Genomic DNA, 21,700 nt, shown 5'->3' with positions numbered 1-21,700 from the left:
TGTGATAAACACTGAAATGCTCACAGAAAGTGAGTGGGATAAGTTTTGGTGGAAAAACTTCACACTGCCTTGCTGAGTATGTTTGCCCAAAGGAAAAAGAAGAAGAGGGCAGGTGCATATAATATGATAAAATAGATTGGCAAATTCAACTTTATTTGAAAGAAAATTAACTTGTGGAAAAACATGTTTCAATGCAACTACAACAATTATCAGTTTGACTCATCCAGAGAAAGAATGGCGGGGAGGAGGAGGGGAAGGATGTGTATATAAAATTTCTTAATAACAGAGAGCTAATGCAGTAACTTTCTGAAGTCTGGATTAAATGGGTTGAGGGCATCTTGATTTTCTGCTGCCCAAAAAGCATGTGACATGATTCCACTTTGAAAACCAAGTATACATCTGCATTTTTGTTGCTTTGGTCTTGAAGTTGACACTGTTCCTTATTTCGTCAAGTTTTTAGCCAAACTATGATATCCAATTACATCTCTCCTAATGCAAATACAAAGCAGGAACACCTTAAGGTCCACAGATGAGTTTATAACTTCAAGTATCAAGGTACTTTTGGTGTGTCTTTCTTGTAACCACTGCTCAGTGTGAGGTTCGTTGTCTCTCCATGTTAAATGCTAATCTTTGTACTTCTAGATGATTAATCCTCTCTAGCTCCTAGCTTCTTACAGCTGAAAGCTTCTTCTTTTTCCCTCCTACCAAAGATAACTGGAATAATTTCCCCCTTGCACTGGGATCTTAAAAACTATCCCTGACATGGTAGTGATGTGGTTTTGTCACAAAATTGCTACAATACCAAGAGGTCCTCTGGAATCAGTATTTTCACTAAAGTAATGAGTTCAATAGCTTTTTTTTTTTTCCAGAGAAATGTGTACTTTTCAATTGATCTGAACATAATGTCTTCTAAGATTTCAGTTTTTCAAAAGTTTTACCTTTTTCTTCTCTGTGTCTGTTTATCTTTTTCTGTTCTGTTATCAAACAACAAAGCCCTCTTATGTTCATGCTAAAATCACACTGCACTTAAATAAAGGGTGAGCTTCCAGAGCAATTTGCACCAGGACCCTGGAATTGCTTGCTGTTTCTTTCTCCCTCTTTAATTTCTTTTTGACTATAACTTAGAACCTGTTTAAAGTAAGAGATGGAGTCTGAGGCATTTCAAAGCTGCAAATACAAACAGGTCCATGACGTATTCTTAACTGTCTTCTGACATCATTACAACTAATGCAAGCAGCTTCCTTTGATATATGACTGCCCTGTTTGCACAACAACCACCAGCCACTCAAGCACTGGCACTATAAACTCAGGTTGTTCCGGGAAGCTTTATGCAATATTTCTCATTAGTAACTTAGTGGGAAAAGACTGTAGCTTCAACAGCATCCAGAGCAGGGTTTTTTGTGTCCCAAATTGGTCATCAGAAAGCTTTTGGGAAAATTGGGTAGGGAAGCTGGTTAGGCATGAGTAGTTTAGCACTTCACATATGCTGATGGAAAAAATTTCCATATGACTGAATCGTTAGCTACACAGTTGCAGGAATGTATTATATCATGAAAAGTGAAATGGATAGAATCTGGCTTTCAACAGGCACACAGCTATTTGTACACCACGTTACTGTAGTGGTTCTCATTTCCTTGCCATACCCTTTGCCACTGAAATAACATTGGGACCACTCTGCATTGCCTAATATCTTTTCCAGTGCCCCTAGCACTCTTTCGTGTTCCTAATTACTCCTACAGTATACTCAGCTTCCTCTTCCCGTTCATCACCTGTTTGGCTGAGGAAGACAAATGGGAAGTGAAATTGCCTGTCACATCCCCGAGTTTTCAGTCACACACTGCTGTTGATTGGCTACCTTATTTTGTTCCAGGTTGGCTTTTTTTTTCCCTTATTAAGAGTGTGAATGCAGTGCCTAATTACCAGAGATATTTAGTTGCCTTGGTAGTATTACCAAGATTTTAGCCAGCACATCAAGGAAATTGATTCTTCCCCTCTATTTAGCAGATGAAGTTCTGCATCCAGGTTTAGCTCCCCAGTACAAGAAAGGCATGAATAGACTGGAGGGAGTCCAATGGGAGGTCACTGGGATGTTCAGGGACTGGAACAAACCTACAGAAAAAACAGTCTCATTTAGTTCAGCCTGGAGAAACAAAGGCATGTGGGGACATGATTTTAGTCTTCCACAACGTAAAGTGGGATTACAGAGAAGAAAGAAACAGATTCTTCCCAGGGTTACACAGTGAAAGGGCAAGAGAAAATGGACACAAGTTATAAAATGGGAAATTCTGAGTTAAGGGAAAAAATCTTCACAGCATGGGTGGTTAAGCATGGGAGCAGATATCCAGGGATGATGTGGACTCTCCATTCCTGAAGATATTCAAAACATGACTGCTTAGAAGGAGAGATTGGACCACATAATGTCAGAAGGTCCTACTCCGTCTAAATTATTTTGTGATTCTATATCTTGATTATTCTGAAACTTGTTCTCAGTCATATTTACTAAAAATTCACCAACAGACTTACAAGTTGTTTAATGGGGGGAGCAGGGATGAGGGGGAAAAGCAGACTGACAGACAGATGAGTGAACAAATCAAGTAATGTTACCAGATTCCTTTCCTTAGAGATATGCTTGTCCTGACCACTGGCAAAAATGACAGACAACTAGCCAACACCATTCCTTGCTTAATGTTAGTGTCTGCAGTAAGAAATCAAGATTACAATTAGGAGTTTCCTTTCATACCATTCTGAATGCAGGTAGAGCTGTGTTCTAACTGATGCTGTATTTTTAATGAGGACCCCATGCAGACACAGAATAGCACTATGTTATGATTATTTCTGTTATATTTGGTTATATGGTTATTTCTGCAACATCTATCTGCCGGAGATTTCAGCAGAATAAGGAAATACTTAGGCAATGGCAAATACTGACAAGTTGAAACATTAAGGAACATTCAGCCAGTGGCATGACAATCAAAGAGGTAAGCTTCAATGAAACAATCATATGGGCAGGAACCGGTTTGGCTGGCAATACCTCACAAAGCTATGTGAAATACGAGAGCTTTCCAAAGCTATTGTTTGAGAGTCCAAGGAGTGTGAGAACAGACAGTAGGGAGGAAAATGAATGTATGCAAATTTTATGTAGATGTCTTTTGTGAGAGTGTGATTGAAGCCATGGAGGAGGAGCACTGTTTCAGGCCAATTTAAAAGCCAGAGACAAGCTGTCAACTTGAGATCAGTCTCTCTCCTTTCTTCACAGGTAGAGATGTGGTCAAGGATTTTTCTGGGTATTCTGTCTTTGAACTGGTTTGCCATAGTGTCTTCTGAAACGTAAGTGATCATACATTCTGTGTTTTTATGATAACATATTTTATTATATTTCCCACCAGTTTATTTCTTCTGGGACGCTGCTATAATAAACAGGGTGTTGAGAACTAGTTGCTTAAATGTGTCTGAAATGGAAGCAGATGACAGTGAAGGACAGTTTGGAATGATACTCTCCATCATTCTGTGAGGGAGACTGCTATGAAATTTAATTTGAATGACAAAAACCTGAAACTGAGGTAGACAAAGCCTGACGTGCATGGGTAAAGTGGGAAGGAGATTCAAGACTAGACTAGCAAGTAATACTAATGATCAGGATTGATATAATCAGCAGCACAGAGGGAGCATGGTGTATGAGGAGGTGCCAGAGGCCAGGTAATGCCTGGTGGTAGCGACTATGCTGAATGGCAATCCTAGCATTATTAGTATCAGTATTTATATTAGCACTGTCAATGTCCTTGTCTTTATACAAACAGATTTCAGCCGCAATTTTCAAAAATGCGCCAACATTAGAGCTTAAATCCCCTTCTCAAAAGTTCTAAATGAAAACACTGTGAAAGAGAGTTTAGCTTTCTCAGACACACTGTTAGTTTTATTAATTTTACTCTTGGTCTTTGTATTTCATGTAGCTTGAACTAGGCAAGTGAAAATAACAATAAAGGCAATATGAACTAGCAAAGCTGTGGAAGAGAAAAAAGGAAAGGATCAGATTAGAATGAAAAGGTTGTGTGATTCATGTTGTGCTATAGAAGTTAATTCTGTCATATATTGTTAGGAAAGACCAGTTTGGGTAGGAAACTGTTGGACAGCAGCAGAACTTTAAACAAGTATAGCAAATATGAAGGAATGCTTTTCAGAGGAAGAAGTGTGGGAAAGAAGGGTCTCTTAATTATAGAGAGCAGTATAAATTAAAAAGTTCAATAGAAGAAAGAAGCAAAGGAAAGAACACAGGGAGAAGCATGGAAACAGAGGCATGGAACAAAATAGAGCATATAGGTTAGATTGAGCATTCTCTGGAATATTCTGTGAAATTCAAAAGTTGGATCATTTCTTGTACATTATGTGGACTGACTTATGTCAGTTTTCATCTGAGAGATATCCAGAGAAAAAGAAATTTAAAAATTGTTGCAGCAAGTAACTAGTATTTTTGTCATTGATTGCAAGAAGAAGCTGAATATTACTCCTCCTTATGGGATGTTACTGAGGTTTAAGTACACATGGGAGGATAAATGCAGATATGCTTGTCAGGTGTTTAGTAATCAGAGCTATGTAATTATATGGAATGGAAAGATGCAGTATCATGCTGGATAAGACTCTCCATAGAATTTTGCCAGTCTCTCAGCTCAGAAAGAACTGTGAGGGGTTAAAAAGTTGACATTTGTACTACTTTAGCACATTATTTAAAATTCATCAAAAGAAATGGAGATCCTTCCACTGACTTGAGCAAACTTTGGACCATGTCTTCTTTCACACCTATCAGGTATTTTCCTCTCCTGTTTGCTCTGACTTTCCTCCATGACTGAACACTCTGATTTGGTCTTCTCATCTTACAGACAGTATGTGCTGCTGGTCCCATCAGTTGTGCGGAGTGACTCTCCACAGACTGCTTGTGTGCAGTTCCACAACCTCACTGAGCCTGTCTCCATGAACGTTGTCCTGGAATATGGTGGTAGCCAAAAGACTCTCTTTGAGGAATCCGTGACACAGAATGATTTTTTCAAGTGTGGTGAATTCAAGGTATTTTCTCTTTTGAAACTACTAAAGAAGGTGTAGAAGCTGGAAATACTTCTGATTGTGACTATCCTTGTCAATGAAAGAAAGAATACGAAGTATATATAAAAAAATAAACTGCTGTAAAGACTCAGCAAAATAAGCAAAAATAAAAAAAAATAAAAAAAGAAAAGAAAGACATATGGATTGTAGGAACAAGGTAGAAAAAGACTTTCCATTTTCATTCAGAGGGAATAGAAAAAAGCTTTAGATTGTATCCCAGCTGCATGCTCCATTTGGGAATGTCTAAGTATCAAGCTGGAGAACCCAGATGGGTGATGCTCATGCCCTTTCCTGTGACCCTGCAACATCTGTGCAGACAAGACAAAAAAGTCCCAAGGTTAGGTCTTCCCGAACGCAGCAGGAGAAAGCACTTCATAATTGAGGTATACGGCTGTAGCAACCTGCATGTAAGCAGGTCGCTACATGAGCTGAGGAAACGCACAGGACAAAGAATAGCTACAAATCTTAGTACCTGATGACAGATTATGGGACTTCCACAGCAGAAATTATCTCACTGCCATGATGGGACTTCTCATGACTTTGTATAATGTATTTTTGGCTCAACTGACTGTCAATAAGCCTGGGCATCAGGGAACATCAACATATCTCATTTATCACCTTTCCTCTGGGGTTTTGTTCCTCTCCAGGTCCCACCTGCTACTTCTGATCCTGTGGCATTCATTTCCTTCTCTGCCAAAGGCACCACAGTCGACTTAGATGAGAGAAGATCAGTGGCAATTCAGAATGTGGATAATGCTGTCTTCATCCAGACGGACAAACCCATCTACAAACCAGGGCAAACAGGTGGATGATTAGTTTGAGTCAGCTAGAGAAGTGAGAACTTGAGTGCAAGGGTGGGTCTAGGACAACAAAAACTTCCTCTTGAGGAATAAAAGACCTCAACTGATGTTGACATCACCAAAAGTTAGTGAAAAATAAAACCAATTTACAAAATTGCCACAAATTAGTAGAGATAATGTATTTTTACTGAGTTAATTTCATTTACAGGATCTTGATTTCTGTCAGATTTACTTGAGGCCAGTCACATAAAAAGTATCCTTAAAAATATAGAAAATAATAGGTTAAGTTTGAAACTAATAAAATTAATGTAAAAATTAAGTAAGCACCTAATTTCCTATCAACAGCTCTTTCAACTTAACTGCTGATCTATTACAAAGTACTGATTCTGTCACAGTATTTAGTGACAGTACTAGCTGTAGTTTAGTTAGCTATCTCTCTAGCATAATTATACTTCAATGCTGCACAGAGTTTGCACTTAGAATAAAGACAAATCCTTTCTTCTCTATGAGTTTTATATTGAAGTGGTTTGTACATACAGTTTTTAGGAAATGCTCCAAAGAACAAAGTCCTTCAAGACAGACTGTAGGCAGAATAAGTAATTGTAGTTACTATAGATTAACTAAAGGTTACTTTAATCCCAGTGGGTCATAATAAAAGATATTTCAGCTACTTGGTTTTCTTTTTTCGCTTGGTAAGATAATCAAATCCTTTCAAGTTTTTTGTGGACTCTTTAGTTCTCCCAAAAAACCTGGGTAAACTTTGTTTCAGTTGTATATTCAAAATCATTTACCACTACTAATAAGCCAAATGATAGAAACATCTGGATGTGGCACCTGGGGATATGGTTTAGGGGTGATTATGGTGGTGCTGGGTTCATGGTTGGACTAGACAACCTTTGAAGTCTCTTCTACCCTTGACAACTCTGTGATCCTTTTTTGTTCTATGTCTTTTTCAGTGTTGTTCCGGGTAGTCAGTTTGGACACCCAGTTCAGACCTGTTCAGGAGACAGTAAGTATGACTGATAACCAAGACTTTTCAAGCACCCTCTTGAGGTACCTGTTCACTGAGACTCTATCCCTTAGAAACTGAATAAGAAGGGCATGGGATAGCCCTCCTGATATTTTTGAGAACTGTTTTAACTTCTTAGCTTCACAATCCATCCTTTCCCTGCCTTCAGAGAGGGCAAAGGGTCTGAAAGCACTTCTGGAAATCTCTCACAGTACACAGGTTTTGTAGTCACTTTACCTGCCCCATGCATGTAGAAAAAAGTGGATGTTTTTGCAGAAAAGATAAATTCCAAACTGGTTATCCTCTTAAAATTACAGACATGAGTTCCAAATTATTTCCTTGGCCCAGTCTTCTCTCCAGAGAAAGCCATTCAGACCCTTCTTTATGTTCTAGTATTTCTCTGTCTCTACAGTGAATTTCTTGATGTTTTGATAATTTTTTTTCTCTTCCTTTTTTTCCTCCTCCAGTATCCCAGAATCATCATCGAGGTAAGAAATGCCACAAGTTGCCTTGGAAAGAATGCTTCGTCATTCCTCATGCAGTCAGTAACTGAGGGAAGCTCATCCACAGCACTCTGTTGAAAGCCAATGGACTTGGGGTTGAACAGTGGCAGTATCCATTATCAAGCACTACAGGAGAAGAAGTTAGCACAACTGGAACTGTTAGTCAGAAACAGCGTGGGGTTGTTGTTGTGTCTTTCATTAGAATTCAAACTAGAGTGTTCAGTCCAGTCTTACTTTGGTAGGACTACAGTAAATGGGGTGGTGAAATAGCCTCATTCTCATACAGGCATAAGAATAATAACTTTCTGCCACATTCTGCTAGGAACAGGCTAACAATGAATCAGTATTCTGCCAATTTTCACATCACTAGATCTCAAAGTGCTTTCTGAAGGTGGCTGGCGTAATATTCCTGTTTCACGGAATTAGTTGAGTCAGAAAGATTTGTGCTGGAAGAGTCACGAATAAGCAACCTGTGTCCCAATCAGGAAGTATTTCTCGATGATCTGAGATCATCTGTCAGTGTAGCTGATTCCCAGTTAAACTTAGGGTTGTTTAATCCAGAAGTGGAGATGGAAAATTAATAGGAAGTCAGAGCACGTCATCAGCCCCTAATCACATTCAACCTGTGATGCACTTAGCCAATATATCAGGAGACAACACTTGAAAGAAGGCAAGAAGACAAGAAACAGGGTAATAAAGGTTTGGCTACATCTCTTTCTTCTACTCTCCAGGATCCAGAGCAAAACAAGATCTTCCAGTGGTTGGAGGTAACATCTAAGCATGGAATTGTCCAGCTCTCCTTTCCACTAATCCCAGAGCCTATTCTGGGGTCCTACGACATCACTGTGGAGACAAAGTCAGGTGAAAAAGAGTATCACTCCTTCAGAGTGGAGGAATACGGTAAGCAATTGTGCTAGCAATAAGGTTGACTCTGCCTAAATCAGACAAGACCTACTAGTGCAAAGTTTAGGCCCTTTGAATTCTCCACTTCACGTCTGGAAAAGACATGGAGAGAACTGTGTGGTCAAAGTGAAGGCAGAAGGGCTTTTCATTTTCAAAAGAAATCTGAGAAAGGCAGTATTTCTCAGTGATTAAATTAGAAGTCTAATTCTTTTCTGGGCTTGGCAAGTTGTTCTGTGACTCCGGGATCCACATCCTATCACTCAGGCCTTACACTCCCCATCTGTTCGGAGGCAAAATGAAAGTCAGACCTGTCCTCTTTTGTGGAGGCCATCTCTACATGAAGAGCACTATGCAGTAGAAATCTGAAGATATTTATAAAACAGTTTATAGGACAGGTACCCGTTTGTTACTGGGGAGGCTGGGTAGCCAGTGGAAGTACAAGATAAAAATCAGTGGGTAGTGTGGGTGCCAAAGCCCTTATAGTGATCCTGTAATTGACCGTATCAGGGAGTTGCTAAATTCACTTTGATCTTACAAGTTTTCTCATCTTACAGTGGCTAGTTTTCCTTAGTAGTCCCCAGAGAAAGCTTGGACAACTCCCAGCTGTGTGGTTTTTTTGTAAGGGCATTAAAACAGCTATCCTGTTTACCCTCCAGAGTGCTTTCACACCTTCCAGTCTCCTGTGTACAAGTGCAAAAGAAAAGGGCCTTTTCCAGATATGTTGTCTAGTATTGTTGGTGACATGGGATAAAAGATAAGCTGAAGAGAGGCAATGTCAGTGATGTGTTTAATGTTCCACTTAATCTGTTGCATTTCTCCTTCACTGGGGCTGGATTGCATAATAACTTTTGTTCTCCAGGGCTTAAGTAGTTTGAGACATCAGCATTACTTCCACCCTTCTCTTTAAGAAGAGAGATTAAAGCGATTTATCACAGTTTTTACTGTGTCTGTTATAATTATTAGTATGGTTATTATTTAATTTTAAAGAAGTTACTCCTCTTACCACTGAAGGTTATTTTTTCTACTGTATTTTCTACTGTAATATCCTACAGTTCCTAATTAGACTCTTCTTTGAACTATTTCCTCTCCCTTTTTGGTGAAAATGTCTTTGGCAACAGTTTTTTTGCTGTCTTGCACACACACACCCACCCCTGCCTATGGCATGCAATTGCTGATTAGTCATATTCATGTTGCGTTCTCAGTGCTGCCAAAATTTAAAGTGACAACAACTGGACCAAAGAGGATTTCATTCTTTGATGAAGAAGTCAGTGTGAACGTTTGTGCTTCGTAAGTATCTGAAGACAACACATTTGTACACAACAAACTTGAGATAGAGGATAGTGTGCTGTGCTGGGAAACAGATCCTGCTGCCAATTCAGAGCATGGATTAGAGCAATTCCTTTAGTTATGACTTCTGTGATGTAAAATACAATAACTCTTCTTCTGCTACATTGCAGAATTAGAACTGAAAGAGTTTGTGTGCGTCCAAATCAAACATTACGTACTTGCCAGCTGCTGTTTATATTAATACGGAAAAGGAGAGTCCACTGTTAAAACTGCCGTCTGTGACACTGCTGAAGTGCAGAGTGCTATGAGCTAATAGGGTGAATAGGGGTCTTTCTGCAATATGACCTGCTTTGTGTAAGGCGCTAGTGAGAAACAGCAAAGCAGCAGGGAATGATATCCCAACCCTGAGTGGAGCACCACTTTCCAGCTTCGGACCTTGAAGAGTGACTACACAAAGACAACAGCAAAGCAGGCTTTTTTTAACAAGATGTCAAAAACAGCCTAAAAATAGTGGAAGGGAATTCTACTAGGGCTAGCAGGTCATAATTCCCAGCTACTCTTCTGTCTGTGGTCCAGGCAATACTGAGGGGTTTAGAATCTGCACTGCTGTGCAATTTTTGCAGGTTTCATGCTAAATCCACATGATTGAATTCTTGTGTCTCATCTTCTCCTAGGTACACTTACGGCCAACCTGTACAAGGGAATGCCCAAATCAATGTGTGTCAGCAGCACTTTTATGGTCCACGGTGTGATCAAAACCGGAAGAAAACCTGTGAAGCTGTCACTGGACTGGTATGATCATGACAAGTCTATTCTTTCCAGTCAGCTTTCCTACCTAACATGTAGCACAGTATTTCATGGCTTCATTCATTTCCAGGGGAACACCAGAGAGACAATCTCAGAAGTGTGTTTTTCCTCATCGCTTCACAGGCAATGCTGAAAGACCATGACTTTGATTTTCCCCTCAGAAAGAGTCAGTAGGAGGGAGGGAAGCATGAAACTGTAAATTTGTGATCGTTCCTAAAATATTGGAACTGTGTTCTTACCAAATCTAATCAGCAGACCTCTACTAGGACTCTTTGAGGGCACTTAATGTTAAACAAAATATTAATTTTTCCACTAGCTCAGACTCAAAGTGCTATGGTCGTACAATGCAGACATCACACAAGACGGGTTTAAGAAGGAGCATGAGCACAGAGAAGACTAGGGGGGAAAAGGAGAGAAGTTTCCATGTGCTGGAGTAAATAGTATTGAAGCAGTGATCTGGGAAGGGAGCTGGGGAGTGAGAAATGTAAGGTAGGAGGGGAGTTCTTTGGAGTCCCACTAACACAGATTTAGGATCAATTTTCCAAACCTTGAGAAAAATGGTGTTTCCCTTTTGCTGCTTTTTCAGCTGGGGAAGGATGGCTGCCTCAACACTGTCATCTCCATCAAAAAATTCCAGCTTTACCGCAGCTATGCCAGGATGTATGCCAGCCTCAACATAGAAAGCATCGTCACTGAAAATGGGACAGGTAACACCAAGGGCAGGTTGGGAGTAGCCGATTAAAGCTAATACATGGAAATTCCTGAAAGGAATCCCCTGGATCACAATCTGTGTGGCAAATAATGAACAATCATAATTTTCTTTATGTAGCTTTCCCTCCTGAGGATGACCACTCCATACAGCTTATCAAAAGGAGCAGCTTTCTTCCCATGACTGATTTCTGTTTCCTCTTCTCCACACTGGGTGTGCCTCACAGGTATCCAGATGAAGAGCCATGACTATGTTGCAGTCAATAATGAAAATGACGTAGTGCTCTTCAAGAATATGGATTCCTATTACAAGAGGGGAATTCCATACTATGGTGAGGTGAGTGCCTAAGAGGATACATTTAGACCAAAACCCCCGGAGAACCAGCATGATGATCTGCATGTGCCCCATGTTGTCCCCTAACTCTGTGCTGTCAGCTTCCCATGATAATGCTGGTAACACGGACTGCATAGTTCCCTTGTTACATTAAATACTCCTAGAGAAAAAAAATAAAATTATATCGTACCTGGAGTGTTAGGGTCTTCTACCATAGTCAAAGGATGCCTAAAAGGCAATTAAGTAAAAGATCATATGAGTGGGGAAGAGGAGTCTTTAAGAAAATGCTTCTACAATAGCTGTGCTTAAACTGAAGGTAGAATTTACCTTTGTAAATTGTGTGTTGTATCACACAATCCCAGGGATGTTTACTTAAAGCAGTAGAGATATTGGAGCGCATTCTGACTTCTTAGTGACCTACACATGAAGGATAAACCCAGGCACAAAAAGGAAGATGACCTGTACAGCACCATCTGGACATGCAATGGAGACAGTGTGTATGCACAGATGCATAGGAGCTGAAAGATGCTGTTGTGCTCCACAGGTTACCTGTGGCCATGAAGTCATCTGGTTGTTTTATGTTTGTTAATCAATGTTCTCTGAAGAATATCCCTCCTCCCTCTGTGGCATTATTTTGTTCTGCACTGATGGGAATTTCCTGCCTTTGCCTGTCACAGAACTGCTCCCTCAAAATACTGAGGCGTGTTTGCCTCTTCAATACATTTCACTCTTGATTTCTACTACCTGCAATTGTCCTCAGTGCTTAAGTAAGCATCCTCTAGTAAGCAGAGTATTTCTTGGCTGTTGTTGTTAGGTTTGGATTTTTTTCTGAATCCTTTGGGTATTTTTGTTTTGTTCAGATCACTGTGACAAATATGAAGGGTGAGCCTATTGCCAACAAGACTGTCCTACTGGAGCTCAATGAAGAATATCTAGCCAATTATACCACTAATAAAAATGGCACTGCTGCTTTTTCCATCGACACGTCCAACTTCTTTGATCGCAGTTTTAAGCTGGCAGTAAGTAAATACAGGCTACAGTCTAATTCATAAAGAAAATACTTTGTTGGAGAGAGGGATTAGAAGCAATCTGTGTGAAATGAATGTGAGAAAACACCAGAAATACTAGTGTCTGAGAAGAGACTGTCTGTACCCCAGCCGTGGTTTTGGGTTATAGTGATCTTCAGCACCTTCCCGCTTTTCCCTCCCACCAGAAGCTCTTTCTGCATTCATCTCCCTTCTCTTCATTCTCTGAGCTAGAGAACCTTCCTCAGAGACTTCACTACCTTCCCCATCCATCTTTTTACTGCTGCTGCCTGCTTCCCTGCATTTCTGCTGGCAGAAACTCATGCCTGTTGCCATCACATCGTCTTCTCATCTTGTCGTGCCTTTGCTCCGGTATGATGGAAAGAGCTGAGAAAAAGTGGATTGTTTGAGAACGGTGCCATTCTAATTCAGAGTAAATCCTAGCAGTTCATGCAACTGGTCCCAAGCCTGAAAGAATCTGAAATAACCTCCCTACTGCAATAGGCTGCTCTACACTGGTGAGGCACAAATTTTTCATTCCAGCTCTCGGTCTTGGCTTAAACAGCCTCACAGAATCAACTTCCCAACAGAGTATTTTAGAGGAAAGGTGCCTTTGCCTCTCACCTGCCTCGCATTTTTTTATTTTCCACACTGTTGATTTTCCATGTACGATTCTTCTATTTCACAGGTCAGACAGGCACCAGATGACTGTGCAGACTTTTTCTGGAGGAGTTATAGTGAGCCCCAAGCCTCGTTCTTGGTCCGGCGTTTCTACTCACGAACCAACAGCTTTTTGAGAATTGAGCCAGTGCCAGAGAAGCTCAGCTGTGGCCAGCAGAGAACAATCAACATTCACTACGTCCTGAACAGAGAGGGCTACGGCAATGCCACGCACACAAACTTCTACTATGTAGTGAGTGCTAATGTGACTTCCAAAACATCTGTTTTCTTTCACCTTCTCTTGATCACCATATAAGGCAGAAATCTCCCAACTGGACAGTGGTTAGAGATCATGTCTCGATCTCAAGGCCTCTGAGGCTTCTCCGAAACACTACTCAAAATCAGTGATTTCATTGTGGCAAGGAGAAGGTGCTTTTGATCCAGTTTCATAAGATTTTTTTTTTTTATGCCCAGGTGATGACAAAAGGAAAAATTACTCTCAGTGGCCAGAAGCAAGTCAGCATTTCTGGTGGTAAGTCCTAGACCATATAACTACTCGTACTTCAGAGCATCATTCTGAGCACCAGAACATAATAAGTTTTGTAAGAAGTGATGAAAGCAGAGAACTGTAGATAAATTGGCTACTAGTTCCTAAATCCATAACCTCTTACCACACGCAGTATCATTTGCTTTTGCTGCAGCATCTATCTAATCCCCTATATCATAATCAAATTTATCTTGTTCATTGAAAGATGAAAATTTTGTTGTGATCAAACACATGGAATGTAACATCCATCTGCTTTATTTCTTGGCAAGGAGTACTTATGGTTTCAGAGTTATTCTGTGACATCCTAGTCTTTACCAATTAAAATAATAAAACTTTTAAAAGTTTGAAATAATAGATGTCCCGTTTGACAGGGATATTTAACAGTTAACTCTTGAAATTTAATTGCATTTTCAGAAGTCTCCAAATACCCACAAATGACAGTAATCCCGACCTTTATTCTTTCATTGTTTAAAATACATTTTCTTACAGAACCTGTCTTATTTCCAGTCTTCAGTAGGTGGCTTAAGTAAGCCTCACTCATCATATAGGACTTGTTTCATATTTACCATCTTTGGTCTTAAGTTCAATTTCCCTTCCATGCATAAGTAGTTTTCATCCATGTAGATAAGAACTTCATATTTCTTAGTGTTAAGAGAACTGCCCTTTAACTCAGGAGACCGGTATATTTTCTCTGGTGTTGGAAGTTCCAGGTTTGAGACTGAAGGACAATATTGTGCTCTTGTCATAACAACCATGCACAGGTTTCCATGTTCAACCTCTTCTCAGTGCAGACCTCTCTCTGCAAAGCACCTTGCTCTCAGAATCCCCTGTGTCTGTTGTCTTGCTGATGGGAGCTGTTCCTCAGCCACTGAGAGATGAATCTTCCAATATCTAATTTCCCTGGGTTTTATAGGTGCTAGTAGGTTATGAAGAAATATGTGGTCCTTCCACCAAAGCTGAAGTTTGCATAATCTCTTTTGCTGGCTTGTCTTCCTCTGGTCCATGTTCCTTCCACAGTTTCCAGAGGTACATTCTCCATCACGCTGGCTGTCACTGAGAAACTTGCCCCCAGTGCCAGACTGCTGCTCTATACGGTGCATCCCCATGGAGAGGTAGTGGCTGACAGCTCTTGGATACACAGTGATGTATGCTTCAAAAACAAGGTGAAAACCTTTGCTTTCTTATTAAAGGGTGTATATATATATGTATATATACACATATAAGCTGCCTCTTTGCTGAGAGAACAGTTCGGAAATTACTTCATGAAGAGCCCTGCACAAGGGATGGCCTTTAGGAATGGAAAAGGTGCAGATGGGGCTGGAATCATGAGAAGCTGTCCCTGGAATTGACACATATGGTCAGACTCAGATAAAACAGTGGGGAGAGGGAGGTGGCTAGGGGATTATAGAGGTAGTGAATTTTTACAAACAGGGATTCAGAAGGGCCATCTAGTGGTAGGAGCTTTGCCCCACAGGGAATAGAATGTGTGCTGCTGAAAGGTGAGATTTAGATCTATATGCCAGTCTGATTCTCCTACTTACCATGTGGTTGTCTTGGATTTATTAATTTCCAGGTCCAGCTCAAGTTCTCTGAGAAGCAGGGTCTCCCAAGCTTTAAAGTCGGACTTCACCTTGAAGCTGCTGCCAACTCCTATTGTGCCCTGCAAGCAATTCAAAGCATCCTTCATCAGCCTGGGCAAGCGTTATCTGCTGAAAGTGTAAGCTACATACACAGTCCTGTGTTCTTTTGAGCTAGGAACACCCGGAATAACATCCAGAGTTCCCACCTGTGACCTCTCTGCTGCTGACCGTATTTTTATTTTTCCTTTGAAAATGAAACATCTGCAATTAAAGAAAAGTCTAATGCAGTTGTACATGTCGAAGACAGAAATTGATAGCAGAACGCTGATTTTGGAAAGCATGACAGTGTAACACATATCCCAAGAATATGGCTTATGTAAATCCTTGACAGCATATTTCCTTGCTGTGGAGTGACTATGTCAAAATTGAATTTTTATGGCTCAAATAGGCCTTGGGCTGAGAACAAAAGCCGTAGATGCCACCCGGTATCCTGTAAAACTCCAGTCTCCTCTTGGCTTAACTCAAGAGTGTATCTCCATGCTTTTTGCTCAAGATCACTCCACAAAACCATTCCAATTCAGAAGGAGGAGAGTACAGTCCAGTCCTTCTTGTGTGTCACCAGCCAAATTGCTTTTTCCTCTCTAGGTAGGCATTAGTAGGCAAGCACACCTAATTCAACAGGATTACTCAGGGACCACCACAGGCTTAGAATATATGTGATTTTGCACCCACCTGAGACCTTCCTTGTGTTTACACTCCTCATTCTCACCTCCTAGGTATACTACCAACTTAGTGTGCAGGATTTATATGGCTATTACTACAATGGGCTCAACCTTGAAGATGTCAAGCCAGAGGAGTGTACTCCAACCAAAACCATCTTTTTTGATGGCTTGTACTTTGAACCTGTGAATGTCAGTCGTGATGGCGATGTCTACAGCGTTTTCAAGGTATGTGGTCTCTGTGTCTCTTTAAGTGGGAGGTGTTCCAGAAGAATTCACGTACATTAGCATTCAACTAATTAGCATTCAACTTTCTCAGATTCTAACTGCTAAGAGAAGGCAGCTGATACCTGAAACTGCCTAAGTCTCCAATCACACAGTTTCTGCTTTCTTATCCATATCATTTACTAGAGAGGACTGAAAATCATTACTTAGATACATTCACTGAGATCCTGCCTATGCATCTTAGTAGATGCGTTTTACTAGACATTTCCTAAGCAGGACCATGGCCTTGGCTCACAACTTCAGGCACTCCTTGTAAAGATTTGTGTCCATGATCCAAGCCACTTGGTTCTGCTATGCTTGATTCCACTTCCCACTGGTCCCATGGCCTAGGACATAAGGCTGACATCAGACCAATCATTACTGCTCTTTATAGAACTCAAGGTGACACTGCTCCATAAAAAATACACAGAAGGTTGGAGAAGTCGAGTTATGACACTCAGGGCTGAAAGAATGGGAGAGGATGGGATGGGATGTGGGAGGAGAGAGATGAGGTAAGGAAACCAATGACATGCACTGGTGGCTAGTGCATGCCCTGAGTGACTTGATAGATTCTTTCACATTCAGGATATGGGTCTGAAAGTCTTCACCAACTCTGTGCTACGGAAGCCAGTTCTGTGCAATGAAGAAGTAGATGTGGAAGATTACCCTCACCTTTATGGTGACCACGTCAATGTCAAGGCCTCAGGTAAAAGAAGGTTAATTCTGTATCTTCACACTCAGCCTACCTGGTCTTCAAAACTGTTGCCTGTGTAAAATAACAGCCAGTATGCTGGGGTTTTTTTGGGGGGGAATAGGTCTTTGTATCTCAGTTTGCATCCAGTAATCTCTTTCTGACAGTCCTTGCAGTAGAGTCAATTCTCTCTCACTTAGGTACACAGTGCATGTAGAAAAGACAGGGAGTACTGGGATGCTGCTTCTTTCATAAACTGATGTTAGTTTTCCAGGGTTTTTCAGCTCAGAACCTCAATTCATAATTCAATTATGTATTTAAAACAAAATGTCGATTCAGAAACATAATGGCAATTCCCAATGTCAGGACTTCACACAGCACTTAGCCCACTTAGCACATAGTCTCCAAAGCCTTTATAGGTCAGCAAGAATTATGATTATCTTTCTTCGAGTCAGATTGCTCAGCAAAAGAGCAAAAGTAGCAAAGTAGTTGCCACAAGGGAAAGTTTTATTCAACACTAGGAAAAATTTCTTCCTCATGAGTGTTGTGGTACACTGGAAGGGGTTCTCCAGGAGGTTCTGGAGTCTCCATCACTGCTAGTCTTTAAAACTGAGCTGGAAAAAGCCCTTAAGCAACCTGATCTGACTTTAAAGCTAGTTCTACTTCAAGAAGATTGGACTAGAGAACTACAGAGATTGCTCTCAACCTAGATTTCCTTCAGTGATTCTGTGGTTCTGCGATTGTAGGTCCACCAGAATGAGAAAGTATTGTTATTTCCATGACACATCTATGAAATCTGAGGTACCTCCATGCTAAATTAGTTTTCAGGCATCACAAGTGAGCCTATGGAAAACTGGAGAGAGGATCTTTGTTCCTAAAATCAGACCTGTAGTGTGATTATAAGAACAAAAGTACTTTTCTAATGTACTTGATAGTCAGCTGCAGTTTTAACTACTGAATGGGGTAAAAATTATTAAGTTTTCAGGAAGGTTTGTAAAGCATTATAAGCTTTGATGACAACGTTGGCTACTGTTGCCCATTTGCAAATCAGAGAGCTACTGGTAGAGGATGGGGAGCACGCCTTTGTAACTGGATGGCGAGACCTTTCAGTATGAAATGAAGTGAAATGTCTTGTGAAATAGCTAATTTTTCTATTTTTTTTCCCGTAGGAAAAGAGAATAGATAAGAAATTGTTTTCTCCCATACCCTTGATCTGTTAGAATTTTCCTTTTTTGTGGGGAAAAGAATGGAAAAAAGCTCAAACAGAATACTTAGTGTTCATTTTTATGGTGTTAAGTATGTCTGACCGAAGTTTAGATTCTTCTGTCCTGACCTCTCTAATATTGTACTTTTACCATAGCCCCGCTTCAAGATGAGTCAAGGATTCTTGGTGGGGGTGGTGTTAGCATTGTTCGGAAATTCTTCCCTGAGACCTGGATTTGGGATCTGGTTCACACTGAGTGAGTATGTTCATCTTCGCTGCTTTCTTCCTATGTGAATTTTTCAGTTGATTCACGCAGCTAAAATGGATTCTGGGAAGAAACCATGGAGCATATGTTTGCTTTGTAGATGTGAGTCTACTTTTCTCATGTTGATCAGTGACCACTGCACTCCCAGCCTTGTACAAAGTGACAAACCTACTTGAACTATGAATGACAAATATTCTGTGCTCCCTGCCCCATCTTTCTGTTGGGGAAAAATAAGGGCTAAGAGTAACAGAAAAATATTGTTAAGGAGAGAGCAGGAGCGAAACTTGTTATTTTTCAACCAATTACTAATTCAGCAGCAGAAAACTCAGGTTATTTTGTTTTTCTTTCAGTCAATCACAGCATCTGAAATGAGAATATCTCTATCCTAACTATGCCTACAGGCACTGTTCTAAAACATTAATCTGAATTTATTTGCTTTAATGTATGTGTTTCGGCACTCTGGTTTTTCAACAAATTGTATTTCTAAATTTAAAAAGTTGAGTATTTGAGTGCTTTTTAACATGTAGTTCACCAGCATCTTGATCTGTACTTCAAAAATCAGAATTTTTTTAAATAATATGGAGAAGTATCTTGCAGAAAGTGAGATGAAAACAGAAACACTAACTCCAGCAGAGAGCCCATTATATAATTTGTCTTGAAAAATTCCAAAGATCATTGGCCATCCTGTTCTTTTTTTTTCTCTTCAGTTCCAGAGGAGAGGTCAACACCATTTACACCATTCCTGACAGCATCACAGAATGGGAAGCCAGCGCTTTCTGTGTGCATGATGATGCTGGGTTTGGCATCACCTCACCTGTTTCACTGACAGCATTCCAACCATTTTTTGTGGATCTCACCTTGCCATATTCTGTCATTCGAGGGGAAAAATTCAATTTAATAGCCAATGTCTTCAACTACCTCAACAAGTGTGTCCAGGTATATCAAGTTCCTTTTTACTTTCCATACGCTGGCCTGTTTCCCAGAGATCCCAGAATTCCTCTGCATAATACACCGGAAATGCAGATGCAAGTGTTTAACTTCCACTATTTCCTCTCCCTAGTCCATTCCCTCTGTGGCTGGTTCATGGATAATGGGAACTTGCTCTTTATCCCTACATAACTTAGCTATTCTTTTTGCTCTTGAAGGAGGAACTTGAGCAGAGGGTATGGACATGTGCTTGCAAAACACAATAAATACTGAGTTATGCAACAGTCAACTCAGCTGATGAGCACGGACATCTTATTGTAATTCTGTCAAAACCAGACACTGGCAGTGGACAGGAAAGAGATGGGTCTGCCACTTCCTCTGAGAAATGTCTCATCCCTCTGTTCTGGTACAATCCCACAGATGCAGATGACAAATAGCTTCTTCAACAAGTCTCCCTTGCTCTGCAGCCAAACTTTAGGGCAGTCCATTTAATTTGTAGTCTTGCTTCTTCTTTCTTTCTCTCAGATCAGTGCCGTACTGGTGAAGTCAAGTGATTACAAGGCAGAAATCCTTTCACCAGAGGGTAACACAGCAAGGGTGTGTGCCAATGAAAGAAAAACCTATATTTGGGCTGTTAGCCCCCACAAACTTGGTAAGATTGTCTTTTCATCACCTTGACATGTCCCTGTTTGATCTTTCTACTTCCACCCTTTAAAGCAGCATCAATAATCCACAAGCAGGAGTTACTGGACAACTCCATTAGTTCCTCTGGAAATTTAGAACTGGACTTCTACTAAAGCTCTCTTAGATGCACTGAATGAGCAGTGAATTGTGTTATTTTTTCTCTTCTGATTTTTAGTTAGTCCATTTCCTGCCCATTTTAGGATGAACTCTTCACTTGCCAGATGTATGAAACACTGTCAGTTTTTCATGTGCATATGATCTTTCACCTTACGGTTTTGTATCTAACCAAACATATTCAGTAAGAATAAAATTTGCTAATAATTTTGGGCTGGATTCTCAACGGACGAAGCTTTTTTTGTTCTTATCCAGTTCTGCAGCTGTGTTAATTTACACTGCCCTACAGTCAACATTGCCTTTTTTTAAAAAGCAGTTACAGTGACTTGCATACGTAAGTGCTCCAAAAGTTGAAATATAAATGAACTTCTAAATAAGAAAGATTATCTCAAAATGAACCACAGATGGACCTTTTCTTTAAAAGATTATTTCTAAAACCCTGTATGACTGAATTATTTCAAACTCACTGAGAAAGTTGCAAAGTTACAGTGAGATGAACACTGGATATGCATAATAATACAGCAGAGCTGAAAAAAAAAAAAAGGGGGGCTGTCTCACCGTGGTAACTCTGATAATAACACCTTTTGCTGCAAGTAAAGAGCTCCTTTGGATTTCCAGTATGCAATGATAGCAGGGGTGAGAGAGCAACTCTGCAACTTCAGGGTTGGTCCTCAGTGCTGCTGCAGCACTGAGGCTGCTCCTCAGTGTTGTCCCTCTGTTAATAAATTCCATCTGAAGGAGAGAGGCATAACTAAAGCATAACAGAGCTGTAGCCAAATTATTGCAACACTGCTCTTGGCCAGAAAAAGCTCAGAAAAAGCCTAAGAAGAGGTAGAAACTGCTAGTGAGTACTGTCAGGTTTTTTTGCCAGGATCACCCCTATTTTGTTCCTCACGCTAGGGCCCAGGCAACCTCTCCTTACCACTAGTGAACAGATGTGGAGCCTGCATGCAGTTTGTTTCTACTGAGCTGTCTTTAAAGAAAATACATTTCTCAGCAGTTCATCAGCCTAGAAAAGGCAGTGAAAGCTAGGGGTAATTGTAGGCGTTGAAGATAATAACTTCCTTTTCTTGGGCTGGTGGGTGGCTTTCCAGGTGAGGTGAAATTCGTGATTACGGCTGAGGCCAAACTGAATATCAGAAGTACTGGAAACAGCACATTTCCACAGGAGGAAACAATTTACAGGGACACCTTGATTCAAACCCTACTTGTTGAGGTATGGTAGGAAATCTGCATGTGCTTTCTGCCTCTTGGAAATTGCAATTCCTATCTATGGCTGTGGGCTAGAAGCAGTCAGCTAGTGTGAGGAGGCAAGGCATCTGATGCAGATGGAGCTGTGTCCAGTAGGCTTCTCCCTATGAAAATGAGAGTGAAAAATCACAGTGGTGTCATCCACTGTCCTCCTTTCACTGTCTTCTTCTTGGGAACACAAGCACACATACCCTGACAACCCATGGATGTCAGTAGAGATGTTGCCAGAAGGGAGGAGATTCCATACCTCACTTTTAAGTGCCTTTAGACTGTGACTTGCCAACTAGGGAGGGGGTTGGAGGGAAGACAAAAAAGACTGCATTT

The 21,700-nt window shown here is 40.6% G+C and overlaps 1 protein-coding gene across 1 annotated transcript in view; it reads left to right on the top strand.

Annotated features, from left to right (window-relative positions):
* The first annotated feature begins 3,262 nt into the window (after positions 1-3,262).
* LOC114068655 (ovostatin-like) overlaps positions 3,263-21,700 on the top strand; it is a 31,731-nt gene continuing 13,293 nt past the window's right edge. The window contains exons 1-21 of the mRNA XM_027904953.1: positions 3,263-3,327; positions 4,875-5,058; positions 5,742-5,898; positions 6,851-6,903; positions 7,371-7,391; positions 8,138-8,306; positions 9,512-9,596; positions 10,271-10,388; positions 10,990-11,110; positions 11,339-11,448; positions 12,306-12,464; positions 13,159-13,383; positions 13,605-13,662; positions 14,695-14,840; positions 15,251-15,394; positions 16,034-16,204; positions 16,826-16,946; positions 18,304-18,391; positions 19,108-19,336; positions 19,853-19,979; positions 21,220-21,341. Coding sequence (XP_027760754.1) covers positions 3,263-3,327; positions 4,875-5,058; positions 5,742-5,898; positions 6,851-6,903; positions 7,371-7,391; positions 8,138-8,306; positions 9,512-9,596; positions 10,271-10,388; positions 10,990-11,110; positions 11,339-11,448; positions 12,306-12,464; positions 13,159-13,383; positions 13,605-13,662; positions 14,695-14,840; positions 15,251-15,394; positions 16,034-16,204; positions 16,826-16,946; positions 18,304-18,391; positions 19,108-19,336; positions 19,853-19,979; positions 21,220-21,341 — 2,673 coding nt within the window. The remainder of the gene's footprint in view (positions 3,328-4,874; positions 5,059-5,741; positions 5,899-6,850; positions 6,904-7,370; positions 7,392-8,137; positions 8,307-9,511; positions 9,597-10,270; positions 10,389-10,989; positions 11,111-11,338; positions 11,449-12,305; positions 12,465-13,158; positions 13,384-13,604; positions 13,663-14,694; positions 14,841-15,250; positions 15,395-16,033; positions 16,205-16,825; positions 16,947-18,303; positions 18,392-19,107; positions 19,337-19,852; positions 19,980-21,219; positions 21,342-21,700) is intronic.

This window comes from Empidonax traillii, unplaced genomic scaffold (assembly GCF_003031625.1).
Source record: "Empidonax traillii isolate 1590-97213 ecotype Southwest subspecies unplaced genomic scaffold, ASM303162v1 scaffold1105:size522451, whole genome shotgun sequence".
NCBI classification, from domain to species: Eukaryota; Metazoa; Chordata; class Aves; order Passeriformes; family Tyrannidae; genus Empidonax; species Empidonax traillii.
Note: the sequence above shows the minus strand (reverse complement) of the source record. Positions and strands in the feature narration are given on the sequence as shown.